Below are 26,609 nucleotides of genomic sequence, written 5' to 3'. Positions count from 1 at the left end.
ACCCCCACCTATGTTGTAGAAAGAGCGCAGTCTCCATGGGCCGTAGACCACCAGGCACATTCCCCAGACCGTTCCTTGTCAGATTTTTAAACTACAGGAACAGGGACATAGCTAAATCCAGAAAGATGCAGGACCTGAAATATGAAAATGCTCGGTTAATGTTGTTCCCTGATTTTTCAGCAGCCACCCAACAACGCCATTCCTTTAATGATATCCGCAAAAGACTCTGCGAAAGGGAGATACAATACAGCATGCTTTATCCAAGCAGGCTTAGTAATCAATACAAGGGCAGCGTGAAATTCTTTGACAGCCCTGCAGAGGCCTGTGACTGGCTAGACAAGGAACCATCCTAAGTGCACAGCTGCGAATCTCACAGGGCAGTCTGCCCGCAAATCTGTTAGCACCTGTTGCATAATTCTACGGCTAGTTATGTCAGGGAAAAAGTTGCATTCCCAAGTTCTGTATTGGCTTGGACAGTCAGCAGATTATGACTAACATATCATAGGAGAGGAAAAAATGGGGGAAAACACTGCGCTATAACTGAATATAAAACAAAAAAACAGCTGCCAACACTTAAAACAAACAAAGTTCCACAGTTAAAAAGTAAAAAATAGTGTAGCGCTTCGGTAATAGTGAATGTGATCAACACATACACACAAAAATCCAAATAAATGGTCACATGCGACAGTCCATATACATAAAACAAAGTCCAATGGAATAGGTATGAACTTCCGTGATGTAACTGGTGCAAGGATTGTTAGGCCATTACAAGGAAAGAGAGGGATCTTGCTAAACAGATATACCCATGTAAAACAGCTTGTCTGTAGACATTAAGGAAGTAGATGAGTACTCTTACCAGCTGTGTTGGACTCACACGGTCATATGACGGTTGAGTCAGTAAAGCTTGGGGTCCCAATCTAGGGCCAGGGGGTGGATCGATGAGGGTCCGTCAAACTGGTGAGAGAACTCCAACCAACTGTGTGCCAGGCGATGTATTTCACGGATGGAACATCAGGATGGTTTCTTATCCAACTCGGACGTAGCACGATCAACACCGATACTCCAATCACCCCAAAATAGGGTGAAAGATGTTAGAGGTTTTTTAGGCAGAAATAAAACCAGTTGTCAGCATGTAAAAATCAGGACTGAAGCAAGGATAGCCTCAATAGTGGATAAATGACTCACGGTGAAGTACAAATTTGGCTCGGATGGAAAACTCCTGGCTTGGTAATGTCTGCAAACCTGTGGCGCAAACTACAGTCAAGTACACAAGCGGATAACATCGTATGTGATTTGGTACTGCGACTCCCTGTACTTTCCACTTACCAGCAAGGCGAATGATTCTACACTCTGGAACAACAGGTTTTTAGTAGAAAGCTACATATCAGGACCCTTTTTTTGTTTTTAAGAATGGCTACTGGTATAATAGCGGGTGGGGGGTTGGAGGGTTCAATTGTCACAGCTCAGATGCCTATAACTACCTTGAAGCTCATAGCCTTGAGATGCATGTTGTTAGAAAATGTTCCCAAGGGAAAAGAGTAAGGTTCCACAAAAATATTGGTATGCTAAGTATTTCAGTACATGGGATAATGGCAGATAAACTAAAGATAATATCTTGGAATGTCAGAGGCATTTTAAGAGGGCCTCGGTATTCCAATATCTAAAACAGTCAAAGCCGCATATAATTTTCTTTCAGGAGACACGCCTTGATGGTAGCAGAGTGATGACCCTGCGGAAACCATGGATTCGGAGAGCCCTACACTCTACGTATTCCACCTTTGCCAGGGGCGTGTCTGTGCTTGTCACCAAGGCAGTCTCATGTGCGATCCACCAGGTATGGACAGACCCTGGGGGGAGATATGTGGTGATGGTAATAGATGTATGTTATTGTCAACTTATTGATAAATGTATATGTGCCTCCTCCATTCCGGGTTCAACTGTTATATGACATGCTTGCTCGTTTGGCTCAATTCCTACATTTGCCCGTTTGTGCTGGGAGACTTCAATGCCACACTGGATCCGGTGTTGGACTCCTCCAATCCGAACAGGGGGAATTCGACCAAGCTGATGGGGTGGGCCTCTGCAACGGGTCTGATTGAATTATGGAGATGGAAGCATCCAACAGATAGCTGCTACTCTCACATATCAACGACTTATAGGTCAGCAACCAGAATTGACCTGGCCTTTGGCAATGACAGGATGTTACAATATGTAGAAGGTGTTTATTACCTGGCGGGTGGGGGACGGGGGGGGGGGGGGGAACCGTCAGACCATAATCCTCTCTCCCTCACTCTGTCTTTTCTGACGGGGAGACAGAAGGGAGGATGGCGTCTCTCTCTGGGCTGGTTACAAAATGAACAGGTGTCGGTCCAACTGGAAGCCACAATCAAGACGTATGGGTCAGAAAATCTAGATACCTCTGAGCCACCAGTGGTTTGGGACGCCTTTAAGGCGGTAGTGAGAAAGTTTATCAGCCATAAAAACGGCACAAGTCAATGAAAACGAGGAGCTAGACACTTTATGGCAACAAGACCAAGATTGTGCGGAGGCTCATGTGGGATCCCCCACTGGGGCCTCGTATAAGACCCTGCTCGAGGTGCGGCGGTGCCCGTCTCTCCATCTTGAAGGGCTGACAAGCTCGGAAATCACTAAAAATGCACATACAGTGTTTGCAGAAGGGGACAAAAATGGCAGGCTCTTGGCTATGCTAGTGGCAGATCAACACCCTATTTCACATATTCCAGCAATTAAAAATATGGCGGGTGACCTTGTCACTGATCCGTCACTCATAATGCAAGAGTTTATCGCTTTCTTTTTGGCCTTATACTCACTCATATCAAGTTACGAACTTGTGGCTCTAGACTCACTGTTAGAGGGACTACCCATTCCGAAACTGTCAGAGGAAGACTGCAACGAACTAGAAGACAAAATAACACTCAAAAAAATACACAGAAATTTTTGCCTTTTTCTCCTCCTTACAAGGCCCCAGGTCCAGATGGTTATTTCGCTGATTTTTACAAAGCCAATGTTGAACAACTAGCCATGAGACTTAACTGGCTGTTGGGCCATTGCATAGATAGCTCTTCACTGCCAGACTCAATGTTGGATGCGTACATGATATTACTATTAAAACCAGGGAAAGACCCGACTGAATGCACTTCATACCGCCCCATAGCCCTTTTAAACACAGACCGTAAGATCTTAACTAAAATACTAGCGACTAGACTCGCCAAGGTCATCCCAATGATAGTTAATATTGACCAGACGGGGTTTATGCCAGGGAAATAAACGGACACAAATTTGCATAGACTCTTCACCCATTTACAACTCCCGCCGACAGACTTGAATTACAGAATAGTTGTGTCCATAGACATAGAAAAGGCATTAGATTCCGTGGACTGGAGGTTTATGCTTAGAGTGTTGGAAGTCATGGGATTCGGGCCACAATTCGGAAAATGGATCTCTATGCTATATAAAAATCCCAGGGTGGCCATTAGAATGGGGTCAAGGATATCTTTTTTTTTGCAGTGGGCAGGGGCACCAGGCAGGGCTGCCCATTATCCCCATTCCTCTTTGCCCTGGTGATGGAGCCCCTGGCCACCACACTGATGTCCGTGGAGGGGATCCGGGCCATTAGGGTGGGATCAATTAAAAAAACCCTTGCACTGTGTGCAGCCGACATGCTTCGGTTTCTTAACGACCCAGTGGACTCCCTGAGGGCGGTGCTGACAATCTTTGAAAAATTTACCACATACTCGGGACTTTGGGTAAACTGGAGCAAGTCGTCTATGCTGCCACTAGATGCCAGGGCCAAATAAAGAGCAGACCCAGACTTGCCATTACAGTAGGTAGAATCTCTAAAATATTTGGGAATACGGATTACTGCAAATGTACAGGATTACCTGACCTTAAATCTACTCCCATTGTTGTCTGCTTAAAATGAAAATCCTTCCAGTAATTCTTTAACTTTCTTAGACATGCACCGATATGGATACCAAAATCTTTTTTCAAGCAAACAGAAGGTATTATTAGTACATTCCTATGGGCACCTAAGCCACCTAGGATGGGGATCAAAGTACTGCAAGAACCAGGTGATCAAGGAGGGCTAGCATTACCAGACTGCCATAAATATTATCTTGCGGGTCAAATAGTGTTTGGATGTAGATGGCTAATATCAGACGATGGCGATGCGGCCACAGTGTTGGAAGCAGCCCATCTAGGATCTTATGAAAGTCTGCGCCTGGATCTGTTTAGGGGTACCAAATCGGATTTGCCCATAACCTTAACAATGACGGCCACCATTAAGGCGTGGGAAATGGCAGTTAAATTAGCATCTCCTAGCTATACAGGAATGTCCCCATCCACTCCACTTTGGATGAACCAGAAGTTGCCTCACTTCTATAGCTTAACTGACCCTATGATTTGGACAGTTAAAAGAGTAAAAACGCTTAAAGATCTTACTATTTGGGGGACCTACAGACTTTACCCCCAACTAAAGTGAAGACATGACCTACCCAATTCCTATTTTTTTTTGTCTTTTTCAGCTCAGTCAAGCATTCCAAGCATAGTTTGAAGAGTTGAGGGTGGAATCTCTGCCATCGACACTTGAACCTCTGCTGTCAATAGAGGACCTGACTAAAACACTTTCAACTTACAAGGAATTCTTTAAAAGCACACCGGAGGCAGTGTCTAAATGTAGAAGCAAATGGGAAATGGAAGTCCCTGATATCCAAGGAGAAGACTGGGAGGACCTCTGAACCCAGACTTTAACATCTAGTGTCAGCTAGGGACCGGCTGATACAATTTAAATTCTTACATAGAAGCTACTACACACTGGCTAGGCTTGCTAAAATATATGGAAATGAAGTGGCGGAGTGCTGGAGATGCAAACAAGCATCTCAAACAAACAAGCCCTGGACATTAGCTTTTGTAAAAGGTTGGTCAACTCCATGTTGCCCTACTATAAAACATACAGTGCAAGGGGGTGTGGGAAAAAATTTCATAAGGTATGGAGGGCATTGTACGAATCTGAAAATACAGTGGAGGGAAAAATGTATGAGGTTTTTAAACAAAAAACTTAATTGTGTAGCAGAGGAGAAGATGCACCTAAGACAATGACAAGTTCTCCTAGAAATGCTTTATAAGGTTGAATAAACTAATATAACACATAGAAAGTGGAACCACACAAATGATAGGGAAACTTCCATAATGATTATTCAAACTGAATGATAAGGAGCTCACCTATGTAAAGGTAACAATATTCGACAGGCCAGCTGAGCTGTGACAAAGGGAGGGGGGAAAGGTTAGGAATTTGTTAGTTAAGGAATTGTTTGGGCCCTGCGTGCCCGCCTTGCTGGGTTAAGGTTATGTTGACATAACCCAGAGGAAGTTTTATGTTTTTATATGAAACTTTTCAATAAACAGAAATTCATAAAAAAAAATAAAAAAAATAAAAAAAAAAACATTTATTCTTAAAAAGGTCAACTTATCTGTTTATCCATCTACTGGGAACAGTCCACAGCTGGATGTGGGGGGGAGTGCCAGTTTTTGGAGGATCAAAGGATTGGGCAAGTATAAGCTTTGTGGCGTGTTCGCCCCTAAACAAAATGAGCAGTTAACCCCTGTAGATTGGTCACAGTCCTACTGCATGGGGGGAAAAAAAAATACCCAGAGATGGGCTTTAGGAAGAGAATGTAGCTTCTTCAAGTGAGGTCATTCTCCATACAGGACAGGCTCAACTAGCATGTGAGCCAGGAAGGTCTTAGATGGTTTTAGAAATTTTAGAGACCCCCATACTGTATACCTTTAAATGAACAGACATCCGGCTGATCTAATGCTATACAAAGAGTATATACAACTATATACTATATAGTTGTATATACTCTGCTATAGAAAACAGTTTTCATACGCCTAGCAATAGCCTCCCTCCTTTAGCTTAGGAGAAATGTCTTGCAGGCGTATCTTCCTGATCTAATGCCTCAGAAGGCAAGGGGTCCTCCTTTGGGACAACTCCTCCCCTTGTACTGTGCTTCAAGATAAATGTCCAGACTGAGTCAGAAGAGGTTGAAAGGGGCATTGCTGTGACCCCCGTCTGTCTTTGGCCTCAAAAGGACTGAAATTCTGCCCTGAGTTTAGACACTGGGGAAGAACATTCCTTTCTACATGGAAAAGACAGCTGGTGTGGCACATGGGCCAACTAAATGACCAGAAGAAGTCTGGGTATTAAGATGGGGCAATCATCAGAGGAGATGGTATTAGGACCCCGGACAAATTTATTACCAACCCCAAAAAAGGATCTTCAAGCTGAGCCTGAGCTACAGAGCCCATCTGATTTCTTATTCTTGTGGTTGTGTTCTCCCATGCCTGAGAAAATGGTCTCCAGAGGGCCGCTGTAACCCAGAGGCTGCAAAAAGTAAACCACTTAGTAAAGTGCCCTCAGAGAAGGAAAAGGGCACGCTGTTGGTCTAGAGTTCCAAATACAAAGAGATAGAAGCAAGGCATACTGGTGCAGAAACCTCTGTGAGTACAAAGCAGTGCAGAAGACTATTTGGGCGGCACAGACACAGTAGCGCGTGTTCACACCAGCACACTAAGGTGCCACTCAGAAGATGCAAGCGTAATAGAATCACACAAGAGGCACTATAAAAAGGGAAAAATGACAGTGAAGTTAAAAAAATAAATGAATTCCTTTATTTTGAAAAGAAGGCACGGTTTACAACCCAAGTAAATGACATAAAACATATTATATGATCAGATAACTAAAAGGAACGGGTCACATAAACAAATGTGCATATCAACTGACCCAGCAATACATTGTACAGATGAACATATTAAACGGTAACGGTTTCAAAATTCATTAACAGCAAGTAGAGCTGGAGAAACTAACAAGGAACTATGAAGGTGACCCTAGCATAAAAGTCAAGCTGTGCTATAGAATAAGGTTCATACAGTGTCGGGATGCAGAGCATCCAGGTGGCAATTTGGGGTAGAGTGCTACCTGGATTTAAGGTAGAAATGGATGCAGATTTACATTACATTCAAGCATTATCCAAAACTAGACTAAATATCCACAAAAGAAAAAAAAAAAAAGGAAGGGATGTATCAGGGGGGAGATGGAAGAGCGGGTATCCCTAGTGTGGGAAGAGAACGAAATCTAAAAAAGTAAGGGGGAAAGAAAAGGTAGACAGACAACCTCCCGCCCAGATGAGTAGAAAAAAATCCAAGAGGTCAGATTGAGAGGCCTCCTCGGAATATGCGTCAGTATACACAAAGTGGTGGCAGGGTCTCCAGGTCTCACAAAAGGTCTCCTCCCGGTTGTGTAGGGTGGCGGTGAGATCTTCCATATATCTCAGTTTGTTTACTTTAGAGAACCATAGGCCTTTGGATGGCGGGGTCTCCGATCTCCAACAAAGGGGCATGGGCGCTTTGGCCAGAGCAAACAAGCCGCAGGGTTCCCCTCCAGATCGACATTTGTCAGATGTTTGATCATACCGGTCACCTCCCGCCAGAATGATCTGAACCTGGGACAGAGCCAGAAGATATGTAACATCATTCCCTCTGCTCTTCCACACCGCCAACACAGACTAGGTACTGCAAGGTGGTGGGGCACTTTGTACCATCGAGACAGAATTTTGTAACCGGTCTCTTGGACTCTGGTAGCTATGGAGATCTTTTGGGCAAAATGAAGGATCTTCTTCTGTGGGCTGGTGAATTGGATACCCAGGTCCGATTCTCACCCGGAAAGGAACAGAGGCACAAAACCTTCCGCTGGTCAAATCAGCAAGACAATCATTGACGAAAGGCTATGGCGGACTGGCTCCCCTCTGACAAATGTTTTCCAATTTCCTGAGCTGTCAAGATATGCCCGGGTACCGTGAACACCTGTGAAGAAAAGCACGCAGCTTGAGACCACTCCAGAAATTCAATAGGGGATTTGCGGCAGACACCCCGGCAGAGGAAGAAAGGTGGCCATCTGAATACACGAAATTCCAAAGATGGAGCCGTCCGCTCGCTGCCAGGTGCTGGAAGTGAGGGTTCTGTAGGCCGGGTTCAAAGTCCGGATTGCCAAGAATTGGTACCATAGGGGAGGGCCATGGCAACGCTCAAAATTTTTAACCCAGCCATCATGGTCCCTACTGCACCCCAAAGGGGAAATCTGGACTAGGCATCCTGGGCTGAATGTTTAAAGGGCTCCCGCCCTGTACTTGCTATGTCAGTAGCAGGAATTAAAAAAGGGAACTAACCTCATCCTGGCTTCACTCTTGATGATGGGCATTCCCCCGCAGGGGTCCTAAGAGACTGGGCTTCCCACCAGGCAGGCCAGAGCACTGGATCTGTAAATTGCTTTTACGCCACATGGTACACCATGTGCCTAGAGAAGCACCCACAACAGGATCCAGTGCAAAGCAACAATACCGGTTGGCCCTGTGTCTTCCAACAGATGGGGTGTGGGTATGGTTCCCAAAGTGCTGCTGTGGAGTCAACTTGACCCTGAAGGTACATGAAGAGCCACAGTGGCTATAGTGGAGCCGAATAATAGAAGAATCATCTTCGTATAATGTCATCTGGAAAGAAAGAGAAACCTCTATATAAAAAAGGTAAACTTCTCTCAGTTGGGAGAAGAGATCCATCACCCAAAGACACTAGCAAAAACTGAGGCCAACAAAGTGAGAGGGTTTATATAGCAGGATGTCCCTGCAACCTTCCTTTTTGCTAATGTCCAATCACCTGAAGATAGCTGCATATAACTCAAATATAATTATAAGAAGCCTGTGCCCTATATCAGGGGTCTCTCTAAACTTTTTAAACAAAGGGCCAGCTTACTATCCTTCAGAATCTCTGGGGTCCGGAATGTGGCCAATGTGAGTAGAAAATTATTTGGCGTCAATGGGAGTGGACAATGTTTCATCGTCGGTATTAGTGGAAAGAATAGTGCCTATTGTTGGTATCAGGGGAAGGAAGTGTGCCCATCATTAGCGTCAGTGGGAGGAATGAAGTTAAATTGTTGGTTTCAGTGTGAGGAATCGTCCTTTGTATTAGGAGGCATCAATTATTGATATCAGGGGAAGACATAGTGAAAGATTTGACTCCCGCGCTTATGGTACAAATGAGAATGAAATGTAAAATATGTGAAGAGCTGCAGCCTCTATCATTAAAGTTACCCTGATCTATTGCTTCTGTGGGAGGGGTCGTGATCTCCCTCTGACGTCAGATGGGCAGATCACGTTGCCATGTGTCTCCTCCACAAAATCCGTGTATTGTAGCTGTAAAGGGGCAGCGAGTCATGTGACCAGCCAGAAGACAGCTCAAATTGGGTATTTACACTGCTTGTTTTTTTAAAACTAATGACACATTGCGCTATGCCAGCCAGAGAGACACAGAGGGGGGATGACAGGAGGCAGGAAGGAGGGGGTGGGAGAGGAGAGCAGCCCTGGTTATTGTGGTCTATTTAGAGAGGCCATACAGAAAGTGCCAGGTTCAGGGTGGTCTTTCTACAGTTTAGAGGGGTGCAGATTACATAGCACAAGCACTGTGTAATCTGCTTTAAGGCACCAGAATCTAATTTTTTTTGGGTTAAACACGTTAACAAGAAAGATCACAGAAAAGACCTGTGCACTGTACTATACTACAGAATTTACAGGCATGTCAAAATGCTTAATGTTTATCATACAGGACACAGAAATCAATTCATAGAGTATGGGACACCCCAAGCAATCGAGGAGGGGCAACAAGGTAGCTATAATCCTGCAATATGCTCACAGAAGAAAACAAGATGACCAACGGACCCGAAAACAAAAAACTGTTAGCAGTAGGAACACTTCACTGCAGGACAAGATCGGAGCGTGAAAAAAGTCTTAAGATTGCCACACCGAAGAGGGTTTTTGAAGGGTTGATCGTACCTTGTATATCTCCTGGAACATGTAAAAAGATTTTAGATCTCTTTCGGAGCAAGTTTCCACATACTCCCCTGCCTATATATATATATATATATATATATATATATATATATATATATATATATATATATATATATATATATATATATATACACATATATATATACATACACACACACACACACATACATATACACACACACATACACATTTATTATAATGAGTGCTTTTTAACAGATCCTGTGGATCTAGAGAGGGAAGGAAGGTTTGGCATGACTGGAAGGACCTGCAGGAGATAACAGAGGGGCACATGGATGAGAACCACGCCATAGGAGCTACATAATGAAGAGCACAACGGATGATCTTGGATAACTGGGTCCTTCTTCCACCCATAGCTTAAAATGCATCCATCAAGGGACTTGCCAAAAATAGATGCTCACTGGCATGCATAAAAGGCAACTTTCCTGCACCAAATACATTTACCAGACTTTCAGCCATATAATTCTGCAAAGAAAGGGAGACATTCTGGAATCCATTTCTCCATGGTACTCACACAGCACCTTGGGCTGAAGTTAAAAGTTTACATTTTGCATAAAGATTTGGGTTGTCCATTTCAGGAGAAATTTAATCGTGAACTTCTCCAGCCTGGTTAGCCATAGTTTGGCTGCTAGCACAAAAGAGTTTTTTTTTTTTTTTTTTTTTTAAGAAGACTCTCCGTATCCCTATCCACTGAATATTTACTGGGAGGGAGTACCCTCAATAGGGATGGTAGAATTAAAAGTAAAAATTGGTGTATCCCTTTTTGATAAAAAATCTGTCCATGGGATACAAGGCTTCAAAATTTTCAAGGGGGGGGGGGGGGGGGGGGTGAAATAACCTCTAAGTTTGGCCAATCATTGTACAAGACTTGCCTTCCCTGATACGAAAGGCCCTCTCAAAGTATTATTGGGCATACAGATACTGTATAGAACTAGGTGTATCTATCCATAGACCAGTAAGCACTGCCTAGATCACTAAATCCATGATAAACACCACATGAACAGGGGGTAAGGAACAAATTTCCTTAGTTAGTGGAGGAGAAAAAAAAATCTTGAAGCACTTCTAGCATAAAGTCCTGCACCCCCTTGATCTGTGCAGCATTGTGCCAGGCAATTCTATTGTTTGGACAGAATTATAATCAGAGGAAGACAAAGCAGAAGAGTACTTGAGGTTGACAGCCCTCTCTGATTACAGAAGTGATGATAGCGTCTTGAATAGGTCAGACATGGTGGCTATGAATTCACCCTTAGTCAAATAGGTTGCATGTAGCGCACCTCTAAGCCCACGTACACACGTTCCACAACCAAATCTGTCGGATTTTGTCCGTCAGATTTAGTCTGACGGATTGTGTCCGAAACTGTTGCATTCACACGGTCGGACTAAGTTGTCGAAAAATCCGATCTTTCAGAACGTGATGACGTAATTTCGTTACGATGGGACTACATTCAGGCTAGTAGCCAATAGCTTTGATGTAGGAGTTTGATCTGAGCATGCGTGGCACTTGGTCCGATCAAAATTCTCTACACATGATCGGATTACGTCCGACCGGCCCAGTTGGTCGGGAAATATTTCCAAAATTGGGTCCGACGGAGATTCGGACGGAATCAGTCCGATGCATACCACACACAGTCGGATTATCTGACGACACGGTCCAATAAGACGCATTCCGACGGATTCTCCGACCGTGTGTACGTGGCATAAGGAAGCTTGAATCATGGAGTTGGAGTGGGGAGAACAAGGGAACCACTAGTGACTTAAGAAGCTTGATGCTTCCTTTGGGCCTGCAGCATACTAAATCACTGTCTGTAATGCATGTTAATCCTCCAATGCTAAGTGAGGGTCACAGAATGGATGTGAATTAATGGGGTGGGGGGGCTGGCATGTCCGTTACGAGAGCATCGCCGTAACTCAGTTAAAATTTTGGTTTCCTTTGGAGATGGGAAAAAGGGGGTGGTGCAAATGATTAGTTTGCTTTGTTAGTAATATGGTTAGGATAAAACACCAAACATGCTGGTCCACTTACACCTGTGCCCTTAGAGCCACCTGTGTACACAGCACTGTGGTATGTCTTAAAGAAAAACGCTGTATTCTATGCTACAGAGCCATGTAAGCCACAAATCAGTAATACGAAAGGAACAGGAAAACTCTGTCTTACCTTGGCGCCCATGCTGGTCCTTGTGGCACATACCCTCAGAGAGGTCTTAAGGGTGTGGGTGCCATAGGGATGGTCCATGGCTCTGGACCTGTATAGCACCTTGTAGCCAACTAGACATGTTGCACCACATGCTACGGAAGATCTAGTGCTCAAAGCAAACATTACAGGCCAGCTTTACAACTGCAGGGTCTGAGTACTGTTCCCAAGGGCTTTACAGTGACTTATTACTGTGATAGCCAGAGGTGACTGGATACGGGTGAGAGCCCAGCCCCTTGTGCTGAGAGTGTTTTTTTTTTTTTTTTTTACACAAAGTTGTCACTGAAATTACCGTATTTATCGGCATATAACACACACCCCAAGTTTAGGAGGGAAGTTTAAGGAAAAAAAACTTTTCAAATGCCCATCAATGCAGCCTTATCAGTATCCATCATTGCAACCCTGTCAGTGTCCATCTGCAGCCTTGCCATGCAGCCCTGTCAGTGTCATTTGCAGCTTTGCCATGCAGCTGGCGAAAGGCTCACGATCGGCGTATAGAACACGCACCCACGATTTTCCCCTGATTTTAAGGGGAAAAAAGTGTGCGTATATACACCAATAAATACAGTATATATTGCTCACACATGCCATGGGTAAATGTGGAATTACACCCCAAAATAGATTCTGCTGCTTCTCCTGAGTATGGGGATACCACACGTGAGACACTTTTTGGCAGTCTATCCACGCACAGGATCCGGAAAACCAATCACCGCCTTCATGTTTTCTAAGGGCATAAATTGCTCATCTAATTTCCTCATTACCCATCACAGTTTCGGTGGACCTGAAATGCCAAGATAGCAGAACCCCCCACCACAAATGACCCCTTTTTGGAAAGTAGACACCCCAAGCTATTTGCAGAGAGGCATGTTGCGTGCATGGAATATGTCGTGTTTTGCCACAAGTTTTTGAAAAAAATGAAACATTTTTTTTTCTTTTTACACTTGTCACGAAATGATATATTACTCACACATGCCATGGGTATATGAGAAATTACATGCCAAAATAGGAGAAGCAGAATGTATTTTGTGGTTTAACTCCACATATACCCATGGCATGTGTGAGCAATATATCATTCAGTGACTTTTTTTTTTTTACACAAAAACTAAGTGTAATTTTCCAGAAACTTGTGTCACATAGTTACGAAGGTTGAATAAAGACACCAGTCCATCCAGTTCAACCTGAGTGTCTACAATTGTCCCTATCCCTGTACATTGCACACACACATTGGTCCCTACCCTCAAGGAGCCCACAATCCAATGTCCCCATTCATATACCAGGGCCAATTTTTTGACCTGTCCTAGCATTTTATGCCTAACAATAGAACACACATCACCCACTCTTCTAGCCACTTGAAGAGCAAGCCTTTTCTGACACTTTTCTGTTACATGAAAAAAATATATGTTTTGCTATTACTTTGAAGCCGCAAACAATTTATTATTTTTTCTTTTAAAGCAGAGGCCCTACAGAATAAAATGGTGGGCGTTGAAATTCTTTTTTTTTGTCACACAGCATTTTTTTGGGAAAAAAAGGTATTTGAATTTTAACCGCTTCAGCCCTGGAAGATTTGGCTGCTCAATGACCAGGCCATTTTTTGCGATTTGTCACTGCGTTACTTTAACTGACAATTGCGCGGTGGTGCGATGCTGAACCCAAAAGTCGATGTGCTTTTATTTTCTGTGCTATTAACAAAAGAACGACAGTTTTGAAAAAATAAATAAAAAATAAAAAACACAATATCTTACTTCTTGCTATAATAAAATTTTCCATTTTTAATCAGTTAGTTAGGCGTCGCAGAAGTTGTGGGCTGCCAATCAGGATTTGCAAGTGCATCGGTAAGGGCACTGTGGGCCTGCGTTGGAATTATTGGTGGTTGCGGGACACGACTTGTGCTAGCCACCACATCAGCTTGAATTGCACTTCTAGTACTCGCAATGCCACCAAGTGTTACGGCAGTGCTGGTTTGTCTGCGGCCAGAATGTACAAGGCCTCTGGGGCTCACCAGAAGGTAGAGCAGCCCTGGTACTGTCACTCTGCTGCATACGAGAATCATGCATTTTTAACACCCTTAGCAACCTGGGAACAGGGTCGGTTACACCTGACCTTAACAGGAAACGCTACTTTGTCAGAGTTTTCTGTCAGGGTGCTACTGCTCTCTACAGGTTAGAATACCGAGCCTGATTCTGACAGTGAGGTCTCCCCATCGCTCGCAACCATCATGCTCAGTTATCCTGTATGCCTCTTCACTGGTTTATAAACAGCAACTATTTAGAAATTGTCTTATTTTATTTTTTTGGCTGAGCTTGGGTTCACCACTTCCTGTGCAAATGCGAAGTCTGTGTGGTATAATTTCAGCCATACATTTGGTATGGCTGAAGCAAAATCACATCAAAGTGGCCCAGGACCATTTCCCCCTGCAACTCAATTCTGGCAATCGCACTGTGTTTTGCAATATGTTTCGGGGGGTCGTTAATATAACACTCACACCCGCAGCCGTGCGATTGCAATGCAATGTGGGAAATGCCGCAAATCCTGCGTTTACCACATCACAGTTGTGAATCAGGGCTCAAACATGGTAAAATGAAATCTGTTATTGCACTGCCAGAGTGAACTAGCTCAAGAACCACACACTAAACATAACATGGTGGCCTTTCTCACGTTACCCTTGCTTACCTTAACAATGGGCTCCTTAGGTGGTGCCCAGGCAGGAACTATTTTTCCATGCATTCTCCAAGCTCCATATGGGTTTACCAAGTGACGTTCAAAAACAACATACTCCAACACATCCCGTGGCTTATCCTTTCCGCATTCAACTCGGCCAAATCGATCATAGATTATCAGGGTCTGTAACCACAGTTAACAGCAGAATGCAAGAAAAGAACAGTGAGTGAAGTAAAACGCATTCTTATTTTCTATTGACTATAATATGTTATAGGCTTTTTAAAGAGAGCGGCTAATTATTTGGCCCCAAATACTTTAAACACAAAAATACATACAATTTGATAGTTGCTTGAAAAATTACAGTCCAACAGCCTTTGGGCCTACTCATACTATAGAGCGGCCGAACAAAAAAAAATAACCAGATTCCTCCCATCTACACTAAACAGAGCAGATGGATGACTATTCTGCTGGCTCTTGTATTCTGAAATAACTCACTGTACATTCCTCCCTGCTCATCTTTTCACATCTGGTCTCACCGCATGCACCTTTCATTTAATTCATATCCCAGCCTTCTATCTTCATCTTCTGATTTATCTGACCCAACCTGTACAGCACTAAAGCCCTGCCATCTTTCTTGTGCATTAGCTTATGCCATTCTTAAGGCTGGTTGACACCAAAACGGAGTGCAGAACGATGTGTTCCATGTGCAATTTCCAAATCACAGGTGAACGCACTGCCCTTGTGATCTGCATCCAGGTGTCAATGAATTGTTAATGGCACCACAAATGCAGATTGCAAATGCAGTTGTACCTGAAGCCACCAAATCGCATGCTACTGCAATGCTTGCACTACTTTTTCCATGATTCAGTGCAATTTGCAGCTCATTCAAATGAATGGGTAAACAAAACAGAGAGCACAAGAATGGTTGTGTTTCAGTGTGAACTAGTCTTTAAAGTGTATTCCCATTTTGCAGTCAAATTTGACACAAAAAAACAAAAATAAACGGAGTTACTTACCGGTAACATCCTTTTCCAGGAGTCTTTCAGGACAGCACCATAGAGAGACACTGGTTCCTCCCCTCTTAGGAAACACTGCCTTTCAATTCAATATTTAAATCTCACCGCCCTGCCAGCCAGCTTGGGAGACGAGAATACATCATACAAACCTTTATCTTACCAGACGATCTCATGCAAAGAGTTCTCATAGATAGCCAACAATTTGGGTGGGTACCGGTGCTGTCCTGAAAGACTCCTGCAAAAGGATGTTACCGGTAAGTAACTCTTATTCCCCATTCATCCTTAAGGACAGCACCATAGAGAGGATAAGCGAGCACCTTACCTTAGGGAGGGACTACTGCCTGCAGCACTTTACGCCCAAAGGCCTGGTCTTTGGCTGACAGCAGGTCCAATCTGTAGTGCTTCACAAACGTGGCAAAACTGGACCACATTGCAGCCCTACAGATCTGCTCCAGAGAAGCATCAGCCCACTCTGCTTGAAAAGTCGCCACTGCCCTGGTAGAATGTGCCTTAATACCCTCCGGGGGCTCCAACCCCCTGATTATATAAGACTAATTGCCAAACTTAACCATCTGGCCATCTTACATTTAGAGGCTCTGGACCCTTTCCTTAGCCCCTGAAAATAAAACAAAAAAGGAATCGGATTTCCTAAACTGTTTTGTACTTTCTAAGTACTGAAGGACGCACCTTCTAACGTCCAATTTGTGAAAAATAGTATTTTTTAAAACGGCTTACCTGTTAAAAATCCTTTTCTTGGAGTACATCATAGGACACAAAGTCTCAAGTATACCAGTGTCTCAGGTGTTGACACTGGTATAACCAATACAGGAAGTGAACTCCCCTATATAACCCCTCCTCCCAAGAGCACTCAGTTTTTGTAGCCAACCAATATAAGTAATATACTCTCACCCCATAAAACAGAGGGGCAGGAGCTCTGTGTCCTATGATGTACTCCAAGAAAAGGATTTTACAGGTAAGCAGTTTTAAAAATCCTATTTTCTTTATCGTACATCATAGGACACAGAGTCTCAAGTAATTACTTGGTGGTATGTCCCATAGCAATGCTACTTGAGGGGAGGGAGACAACCCGTAGGGTAACACCCAGACCTGAGGACTTATACTGCTGCCTGCGGCACACAGCGCTCAAAGGAGATATCCTCATTCCATCTTACATGCCCTTGATAACATTTTGCAAATGTATGTACTGAAGGCCTTGCAGATTTGAGACCTGGAGGCCTGGTGACGCACTGCCCAAGAAGCACCAACCGCTCTGGTAGAGTGCGCCTTAACTTGAAAAGGGGGAATCTTTCCCTTTAAATCATAAGTTTGAATTATAACTTGCCAAATGCACTTAGCGACAGTGGATTTTGACGCTGCCTGTCCCTTCTTAGGACCCTCTGGCAGAAGAAATAAGACATCAGTCTTACGAATCGGAGCAGTTTTATTAAATACATTTTCACTGCTCTCACTATATCAAGACAATGTAGCGACCTTTCTTCCCTGGAACAAGGTCTTGGGAAAAAAACCCTGGCAGGACAATATCTTCATTCAGATGAAAGCCTGAAACCACTTTTGGCAAAAAACCCGGACGAGGGCGTAACACCACTCTGTCCTCATGAATAATCAAATATGACTCTTTACAAGAAAGAGCAGCCAATTCTGAAATCCTCCTTGCTGAGGATATAGCAAACGAAAGTATCAGCTTCCTAGTCAGAAGGACTAAGGGAACATGATGCAACGGTTCGAATGGCTGTTTTTGTAATACTGACAAAACTAGATTTAAGTCCCAAGGGCTTAAGAGTGATTTAACTGACGGATTAATCCGCAGCACTCTTTGCATGAAACCCTGGACTAAAGAATGCATAGCAAGCAGTCTTTGAAATAAAAATTGATAAGGCTGAGGCTTGGCCCTTAATAGTACTCAGGGCCAACTTCATCTCTACGCTTAATTGTAGAAAGGTAAGAATTCTGCCTATGATATATCTCTGAGGGTACCAACCCTTGGACTCACACCAGGAAACATAAGCTTTCCAGGCTCTATAACATATAGCTCTAGAAGCTGGCTTCCTAGCATTAATCAAAGTAGAGATAACTGACCTGGAAAGCCCACGTTTATTCAGAATGTGGGTCCCAATAGACAAGCCGTTAAATTTAGCGTTCGTAAAGTAGGATGCAAGATCAGCACCTGAGATAGCAGGTCTGGCCTTAGTGGGAAGAGCCCTGGAACCCCCACTGCCATCCTTACGATCTCTGCGTACCATGACCTTCTGGGCCATGCTGGTGCTACTAGTATTACCGATTTTCTTTCCAGCTCGATCCTGCAAAGAACTTGAGGTAGCAACTGAATCGGGGAAAAGTGCATAGGTCAGTAAAAACTGAGTAAGGCTCCTACTCCCCAGCCTGAAAGGCTGGCATCTGTCGTTACTTCCTTCCAGATAATTGATCTGAAGGACTTTCCCTTCAGCAGGTTCCAAGATAGTAACCACCAACTGAGGCTTTGGGACACTCATGGGGACAGCCACATTGGCAAGTCCAAAGTTTGAATCTTTTTGTTCCAAGCAGACAGAATACTGCTTTCAGTTTCGAATAGAATTGAGCATAGGGAACCGCTTCGAATGAAGCTACCATCTTCCCTAACAACCTCATGCCAAGGCAAATTGAAGGATTTCTCTTCGACCTGATCATCCTCACCAGCTCCTGTATGGAGCTGATCCTCGCGGGAGGCAAGAACACCCCTTTTCCGGGCTGTGTCTATGATCAGGCCCAGATACTCCAGCCTTCTTTGTGGCTTTAAGGCGCCAACCAATCAGCCACCGCCCATATAGAAGTTTATACACATCTCTGTATTAGCAACTGCTGTATTTTTTTACCAAATCCCACAAGATCTATTTAAATAAGAACCCCCTCTGCCGCTGGGACCACACATTCTGAGACAGAGCTGCACTAAGACACATCATAGGTAGTGTAAGTTACTCCTTATAGAGGAGACATTTATAAGGCATATAGAAGGAAAAAGCAAAGCTTCTTCCCTTACCTTGTCCTCCCTGCAGGATACTGCTGATTTAACAGACAGATCCAAACTTTCACCCATCACGGTGGGCTGCGTTTAAACAGGCTCAAAGACTATGGCCCTTTTAAAAGGGGTTCCACACCTTTGAGCCTTGTATAGCACCCCTCAGGACAACTTTAGGAAATGTAGCAAGACCAAAAAGAGTCCTTATTCCTAGGGTCCAGCTCTCAAAGAGAAGCATTACAGGCAAAACCCTGTTCTTGCATCGAGATCCAGGTACCATCCTATGGCCTCAGTGGCGAGGATGGATCTGATTGTGGAGGTTTCTTTAAATCCAGCATGGATCCCCCCTGAAGCTCCACAGAGCACATCTTCACTCGTGACCAACACCTTAGACACTGGTGAAAAAACTGAGTGCTCCTGCAAGGAGGAGGGGTTATATAGGGGAGTCAACTTCCTGTATTGGTTATACCAGTGTCAACACTTGAAGGTAGGCCTATAACCCACCAAGTAATTACTTGAGACTCTGTGTCCTATGATGTACGATAAAGAAAATATGTTTCTGTTCCCTCACAGGATTCGAACAGAAGGTAGGTAAAACAATTTCTTAACCTCTATGAAAAAAAAAAAAAAAAAAAAAAAAAAAAAAGAAGAGGCCACCTTTAGCAGAAAGGCCGGATCCGTTTGAAAAATAAAACAGTCCGGGAAAACCCGAGAAAAATGTGTCCTAATAGAAAGGGCTTCAAGTTAACACACTCTCCTTGCTGTGGCGATTGCCACCAAAAACACAGCTTTGAGGGTGATCAACTTCAAGGTACAGGACTCCAACGGCTCAAAATGAACCCCTGTAAGGGCCTGTAAAACTAAAGAAAGATACCACACTGGGAAGGGGGAAATTCGGACTGGCCTCTGCCTGCCTGAAGCTCTGAAAAACCTAGCTATCCAAGGATCTATTGCTAGCGGATTTTCCAGGAAAATGCTCAGGGCGGACACCTGTCCTTTCAAGGTGCTAACGGCTAATCCTTGGTCCGCACCTGAATGCAGAAATTCCAACACTGCTACAGAACTGCATATATCTAAGGAGCTTTCTGTGCACCAACTATTGAAGTGTTTCCACACCTTTAGGTGGATAGCTTGCGTCTCACTTTTCCTGCAACTTAGGAGAGTCACCACTAGATGATCCGAGAAACCCTTGCCCTTCAGCAATTCCTCCTCAGTAGCCACGCTGCAAGGTTCCACCCTCAGACCCATCAAGATGGAGAACCACGGCCTCCTGGGCCAGTGTGGCACAATCAGAATGAGGGTTGTGTCTTCCGTCTAAAACTTTCTCAGAACTGCTGGAATCAGTCCGAGGGGGGGGGGGGGGGGAGGATAACACCTTGAGAAAAGCCAGCTCTGAGCCAGTGCATCCACCCCGGCTGCTCTGTCCCCTCTGTTTAGGGAAAACAGGCACGCTTGTGTGTTCACCCTCAAAGCAAAGAGGTCCACACAAGGCACCCCCCACTTCCGAGTGACCATCTCGAAGATGTCCTGGTTCAAAACTCAGTCACCTTCCCTCAGCATATTTCTACTGAGAAAATCCGCTACCTGGTTTTGTTCCCCCTTCAAATGTACAGCAGAAAGGGAGAAAATATTTGCCGAGGATGGATTTCGCCAGAACCCACAAGGATCTGCTCCTGGTACCTCCTTGCCTGTTGATATAGGCCACCGCTGAGGAGTTGTCCTAACGGACCCACACGTGCTGTCCCAGGAGTTCTCTCTGAAAATCTCTGAGAGCCAAGTCTATTGCTCTCAGTTCCCTCCAGTTCGAGGACTTCTTTACGTCCTCTCTCCTCCAAGTACCTTGCACCATCCCGGAATCTAGGTGTGCTCCCCAACCTGTGCCACGCACATCGGTTGTGACCGTCCTGGAGACTGGAAGGACCCACTCTAGGCCTTGTGAAAGATTGAACCCATTTCACCACCAGAGGGACCTCCTGACCTGCCTCGGCACTGATCCAGCGAAAATGCAGCCCTGCCCACTGAACTGCTGGGAGCCTGGAAGTCAGTAACCCAAAGCGGACATCGCTTTTCTTACTGACCTGACGGCTGCCCTGAAGCAACAACATTGCTTTGTCCACCTTCTGGATCTTCTCTACAGGAACAAACACCTTTTGCTTTGTTGAATCCAACACAAAACTCAGGAAGGTGACCTTCTGGGACAGAACCAAACTGGATTTTTCCAGGTTCAAGAGCCACCCCAAGTTTTCTAGGATGTCTCTTGTTACCTGAAGATCCTGGGCCAACTCCAGGGAAGAGGCAAACAGAAGTAAATCGCCCAAGTATGCGACTACTGCGATCCCTCTGAGCCGCAAGAAAGCCAGGACCCCCACCATAACTTTGGCGAAGATGCGGGGGGAAAGAGGATAGTTCAAAGGGGAGTGCTTTGAACTGTAAATGAAATGTCCCTTCCCTGGTTTTTTACCGCCAGTCTGAGAAACCTCTGATAGCCTTCTGCGACTGGGATGTGCAGATAAGCGTATTTCAAGTCTATCGACGTCATGAAGCAATTCAAGGGAAGAAGCACCTTCACAGAATAGACAGAGTCCATATGGAATCTCCTGTAAGTAATTGAGACATTCACAGGCTTCAGGTTCATGATAAGCCTGAACTTTCCCAAAGGTTTGCGGACCACAAAGATGTGGGAATAGAAGCCTCTGCCTGTCTCCTCTGCTGGAACTCGTACCACCACCTCTTGCTCCTACAGCTCCTGTAGGGAGGATAGAAGAGCTGATGATTTTTCTGCGCATTTTGGCAGCTCGGTGACAAGGAGTTTGTGCGTTAACCCGGGTTTTCTTGGACTGTTCAGGTGTGCAAAAAATCACCCTGCCGCAATCCTTGCCCTTCAGCCCCCAATCCTTTTTCTGCCACTCAGTTTTTGGGGCTTCAAACTTTCTCTGAGGGTAAGACTTTCTTTTAGTCTGTTTCCCAAATTTCTTTTTAATGGGAAAGGCCTTTTTCTTATCAGCCATCCGATCCAAAATGGCCTCTAACCCTGGTCCAAACAAAAGATCCCATGTGAGTGGAATCCCACAGAGTTTAACTTTAGACGCGCTGTCCCCTTGCCACATCTAAAGCCATAAGGCCCTTCGAGCTAAATTAGTGAGGGCTGAGGACATTGTGGCATGTGCACCGATTCAGCTGAAGCGTCCGCAATATATGCTACCCCCTTAAGTAGCATGGGAAGGAAGACAAAATCGTTTCTTTTGGCGTCCCTGCTTCAATGTGCGCCTTAATTTGAGTAAGACAATATTCCATGTTGCGGGCCATTACTGTGACCGCCATGGCAGGCTTAAGGTTTCCCTGCGACAAATCCCAGGACGACGACTTCTTCAAAAAAAGAGTCCATCCTTCTGTCCATGGGATCTGAAAAAAAACACATATCCTCAAAGGCCAGGTCTGTATGCCTGGAAACCTGAAAAAAAGAAAAGCAGCATCTAGTCTTGGAGATTTTAGACTAGAGCCTCCTCTTCTGAAAAACGGAAAACTGTTTCAAATAAATCATAGACTGGGAACTCCCTCCTTTTTTGTTCCCATAGACCTTTGTACATCTGGTCATGGAGCGATAATGCCTTCTTTCTTTTCATACATCAGGGAACACAAAGCCATAGTAGTTACTATGTGGGTTATAGGCCACCTTCAGGTGATGGACACTGGCATGCCCTAAGACAAGAAGTGCACTCTCTATATAACCCCTCCCACTACTGGGAGTGCCTCAGTTTTTTCGCCAGTCTCTAAGGTGTTGGTCACGAGTAAAGATGTGCTGTGCTGAGCTCCACTGGATCAATTCTTCCTGGGACTAGCCATGCTGACCGGATCTATTCAGAGGGTCTTATTTTTGCCCAGATTGAATGGTACCCGGGCCTTGTATCCGAAGAAACAAGGTTTTGCCTGTAAATGCTGCTATTTTTAGAGAGCTGGACCCTGGGATCCAGTACTTTTTGGTAATGAGGCCATAAAGTTTCTACTGGCAGGGTGCTGTTGCAGGTCCAGGATTGTGGGTTTCCTCAAGGATCCCCTGCTCCTGAAGGTTTAACGGAACCCACCATGAAGGGTGAAGATGGGTCTGTTGGTTTACAACAGATAATCCTTCAGCGGGAAAGGTAAGTGGAGTTTTCTAAGAAATCTTGTGAATTTTCTTATGAATGTCTCCTTTAAACATAATAATGTTGCCATATCTATGTGTCACCGCTGGGGGCTGTATTGAGCACGTACCACCTCATGCTGGAAACAGCGCTGTGTCAGGAGCTGAATACTTCCTCCCCCAGCCGAGCAGCAGATCCTTCGGTAAGCCGGAGGGGGGTGTCTGCCCGCCTATTGCCCCCCCCCATGCTGGTATTTTTACCGCTCGTGGGGTAAAGAAAACAAAAGGGGGGCGCGTGATCAGTGGCCACTCGATGGCTTGTAAGCCCCCGCCATGCTCTCTTTCTCTAGGTCTCAGAGGACATGTAGTCTGCAACTCGCATGGGAAGACCCTTCCTTTTAAAATAGCGGGTGTATTGTAGGCAATGTGCGGGGGAGCGGGGCTTAACATTAGTGTTCTCCGACACCAGGTGCACGTGGAGACAAGTTTTTAAAAGCACACTGTGCTGCTGCAGGCTGTGGAGGGACACAAGAGCAAAGAGGTGGCATTATCAGGTGTGGTGACACAGACATTTCCTTTTGACACATTGTTACTGCTGCATCAGGCTAGGCATTAATAGCAGCAATTTTGCTGGATCATAGCCCTAGCAGTGTATGCATTCCGGAAGTGCCTCTGCTTTGTGCATCAGGCTATGAACAGAAGGGGGACAAGGAACACCTCAAAGGGTGCTAAAGGATTGATTGCGTTTACGACAACCTAAATCCATGTCCAAAAAAATGTCATCCTCCTCAGAGTGATGCGGCTGGTCAGAGTGAGCCATCATGTTGCACTGGTGTTGAAGCAGCGCTGGACACTTCAGCCCCTATATTTAATACTTAGGAAGTTTTTTCTAACATTTTATGTTTGGAACAGAAGATTGATGCTATGGTTGCTTTTCATAGTGGGTCCAAGCGTAGCAGATCCCCATCCAGTGCTCAGGACCCTCTTAAAGAGAAGCAAGGGGATTGTGAAGTTATTTCAAAGGATCAGGAAGACGCTGATGTCTCCTCTTCCAAGGATATCAATATGGAGGGAGAAGTCTCAAGACTATTGGTACACTTCTTTACTAAAATGGTTTGCTCAACTTTTCTACTGCCTGTAGCGCAGTCTATTGATGAGTCCACCTCTGGTTTAGGATCACTGAAGCCTCCCCAATCTGGGAATTCCTTTCCTATCCATTTAGAGTTTTCTATAATTCATCCTATGGATGAAGAATTCCATAAGAAATAGGGGGGCTCCAGCAATCAATGTGATATCCTCTGTAAATAAAAACCTAACCTGTCCTGTAGACAATGCACAATTGTTGAAGGATCCAACAGATAAAAAGTTGGAATTTATTTTTAAGAACATTGCTCTGGCAAGTTCAGTGGTGCAGCCGGCTCTCGCGGCGATTGGAGTATCTCAGTCCATAAAAGAACCGGTTTGTGGAGATACTCAAGATTATTCCTGATCATCAGGCCCAGCAATGGGCTGGCATATCAGAAGCACTATGTTTTATGGTAGATGCTATGAAGGATTCTATTATTCAAGCCTCAGGGCTTATGCTGGACTGGTAAATAGAGTCGTATGGTTGAAAAATTGGTCAGCCGAAGCACCGTGTAAAAAAGCTCTTGGCCAGTTTTTCATGGTGAACGGTTGTTTGGAGAGGATTTAGATAAGTATATCCAAAGGATTTCTAACGGCAAAAGTTCTCTTATCAGTAAAGAAAAAGTTTAAACATTTTTCCTTTAAACGTGCATGGTCTTCAGCCCCAGGTGAATCTGCTTCCAGACAGTCTCGATGGCCTCCACCTTCGAGCTCAAGAGGAACGCCTCAGGGGCAGTCCCAATGCCAAAATAGGACTTGGGGTAGGAAGCCTGCAAAGCAAAATACTAAAGCCTCCTTATGAAGGGGCGCCCCCGCTCACTCGGGTGGGGGGAAGGCTCTACAATTTTCAAAGATCTAGCAGGAACAATGTCAAGACAGATGGGTGGCTTCCTCAATTTCTCTAGGTTACAAACTAGAGTTCCAAGAATTCCTGTCTGCCTGTTTTTTTAAAAATCAAACATTCCCAGAGATCCAGGGAAAAGGAAGTCTCTTTCTAGCTCTGGATCATCTCTTGTCCCAGAAAGTGATATCAGAGGTTCCCACAGAAGAGCAGGGTTCAGGGTTTTATTCAAACCTCTTCACGGTCCCAAAACCAAACAGGGAGGTAAGACCCATTCTATCTGAACTGACACTTGAATATTCGTTCCTTTCACATGGAGCCAATTCCATGAGTTGTCTCCATTCCACAAGGAGGGGAATTTTAGGCAATCAATATCATAGATGCCTATCTCCATGTGGCAATATTTCCCGCTCATCGGAAGTTTCTACATTTCGAGGCAGAAAATCGTTATTTTCAGTTTGTGGCTTTGCAGTTTGGTCTAGCCACTGTACCGCAAGTGTTCAAAGATCCTGGCGCCTCCTTTAGTCAGGTTAAGGGCTCAGGGTATAACAATTCTAGCCTACCTAGACAACCTGCTTTTAGTAGATCAGTCACCTGTCTAAACCAAAGTTTAATTTCAGCCGTAAGCTACCTAGAATTCCTATATTGGATTTTCAACCTAGAAAAATCCTCCTTAAAGCCGTTGAGATGACAGTACTTGGGGATGATCATAGATACCGTTCAAAAGAAGGTATTCTTACCCCAGGCAAGAATCAGCTCCATTAAGGAACTGATTCAACTTGTCAAAACAAAGAGAAATCCTTCCATTCGGCTGTGCATGAAATTGTTAGGGAAGATGGTGGCCTCCTTTGAGGCCGTTCTTTATGTGCAGTTTCTTTCAAGACTTCTGCAAAACACCATTCTGTCGTCCTGGAACAAGAAAGTCCAGTCTTTGGACTTTTCAATGCGCTTATCCCCCAAGGTGCGACAGAGCCTCAATTGGTGGTTGATTATCCAGCAACTTTCAACAGGGGAAATCCTTTCTACCAATATCCTGCAAAGTGGCAACAATGGATGGCAGCCTTCTAGGCTGGGGAGCAGTCCTGAAAGAAGCATCTGTCCAGGGGAAGTGGTCCGAGTCAGAAAGGATCTTGCCTATCAATATTCTAGAAATTAGGGCAGTACGTCTGGCCCTAAAAGCCTGGACGCTCAGACTACAGAATTGTCCTGTCAGGATTCAATGCGACAATGCCACAGCTGTGGCCTACATCAATCACCAAGGGGGCACAATAAGTTGTGCAGCCCAAAAAGAGGTGAATCATGTTCTATCTTGGGCAGAAAGCAAAATTTCTTGCCTATCTGCAATTTTCATTCCGGGGATAGAAAATTGGCAGGCAAACTACTTGAGTTGCCAACAATTATTTTGGGGAGAATGGTCCCTTCACCCCGACATCTTTCTGTCGATATGCGTTTCGGATGTGGATCTGTTCACGTTCAGATTCAAACAACAAGGTCTACAACTTTGTGTCAAAGACTATGGATCCACTGGCATGCGGAACAGACGCCTTGGTCTTTCCATGGGATCAGTTTTCACTGATCTATGCGTTTCTTCCGGTTCTGCTGCTTCCGCGCCTTCTTTGCAGGATCAAGCAGGAAGGGAAAGAGGTGATTCTGGTGGCCCCAGGATGGCCCAGAAGATCTTGGTTTGCCGAGATCATAAAGGTGGCAGTA

At 44.7% G+C, this 26,609-nt stretch overlaps 1 protein-coding gene across 2 annotated transcripts in view; it reads right to left on the bottom strand.

Annotated features, from left to right (window-relative positions):
• Window positions 1–26,609, bottom strand: part of MRPL45 (mitochondrial ribosomal protein L45) — a 133,058-nt gene that overhangs the window by 29,642 nt on the left and 76,807 nt on the right. For both annotated transcript variants that reach the window (XM_077459405.1, XM_077459406.1), the window contains exon 7: window positions 14,797–14,967. In XM_077459405.1, the coding sequence (XP_077315531.1) occupies window positions 14,797–14,967 (171 nt within the window). The remainder of the gene's footprint in view (window positions 1–14,796; window positions 14,968–26,609) is intronic.

The sequence above is a fragment of the Lithobates pipiens genome, unplaced genomic scaffold, assembly GCF_037356315.1.
Source record: "Lithobates pipiens isolate NorthernLeopardFrog02 unplaced genomic scaffold, aLitPip1_a1.2 Scaffold_28, whole genome shotgun sequence".
NCBI classification, from domain to species: domain Eukaryota; kingdom Metazoa; phylum Chordata; class Amphibia; order Anura; family Ranidae; genus Lithobates; species Lithobates pipiens.
The sequence above is the reverse complement of the archived record's forward strand: the minus strand, read 5'-3'. Positions and strand labels throughout refer to the sequence as shown.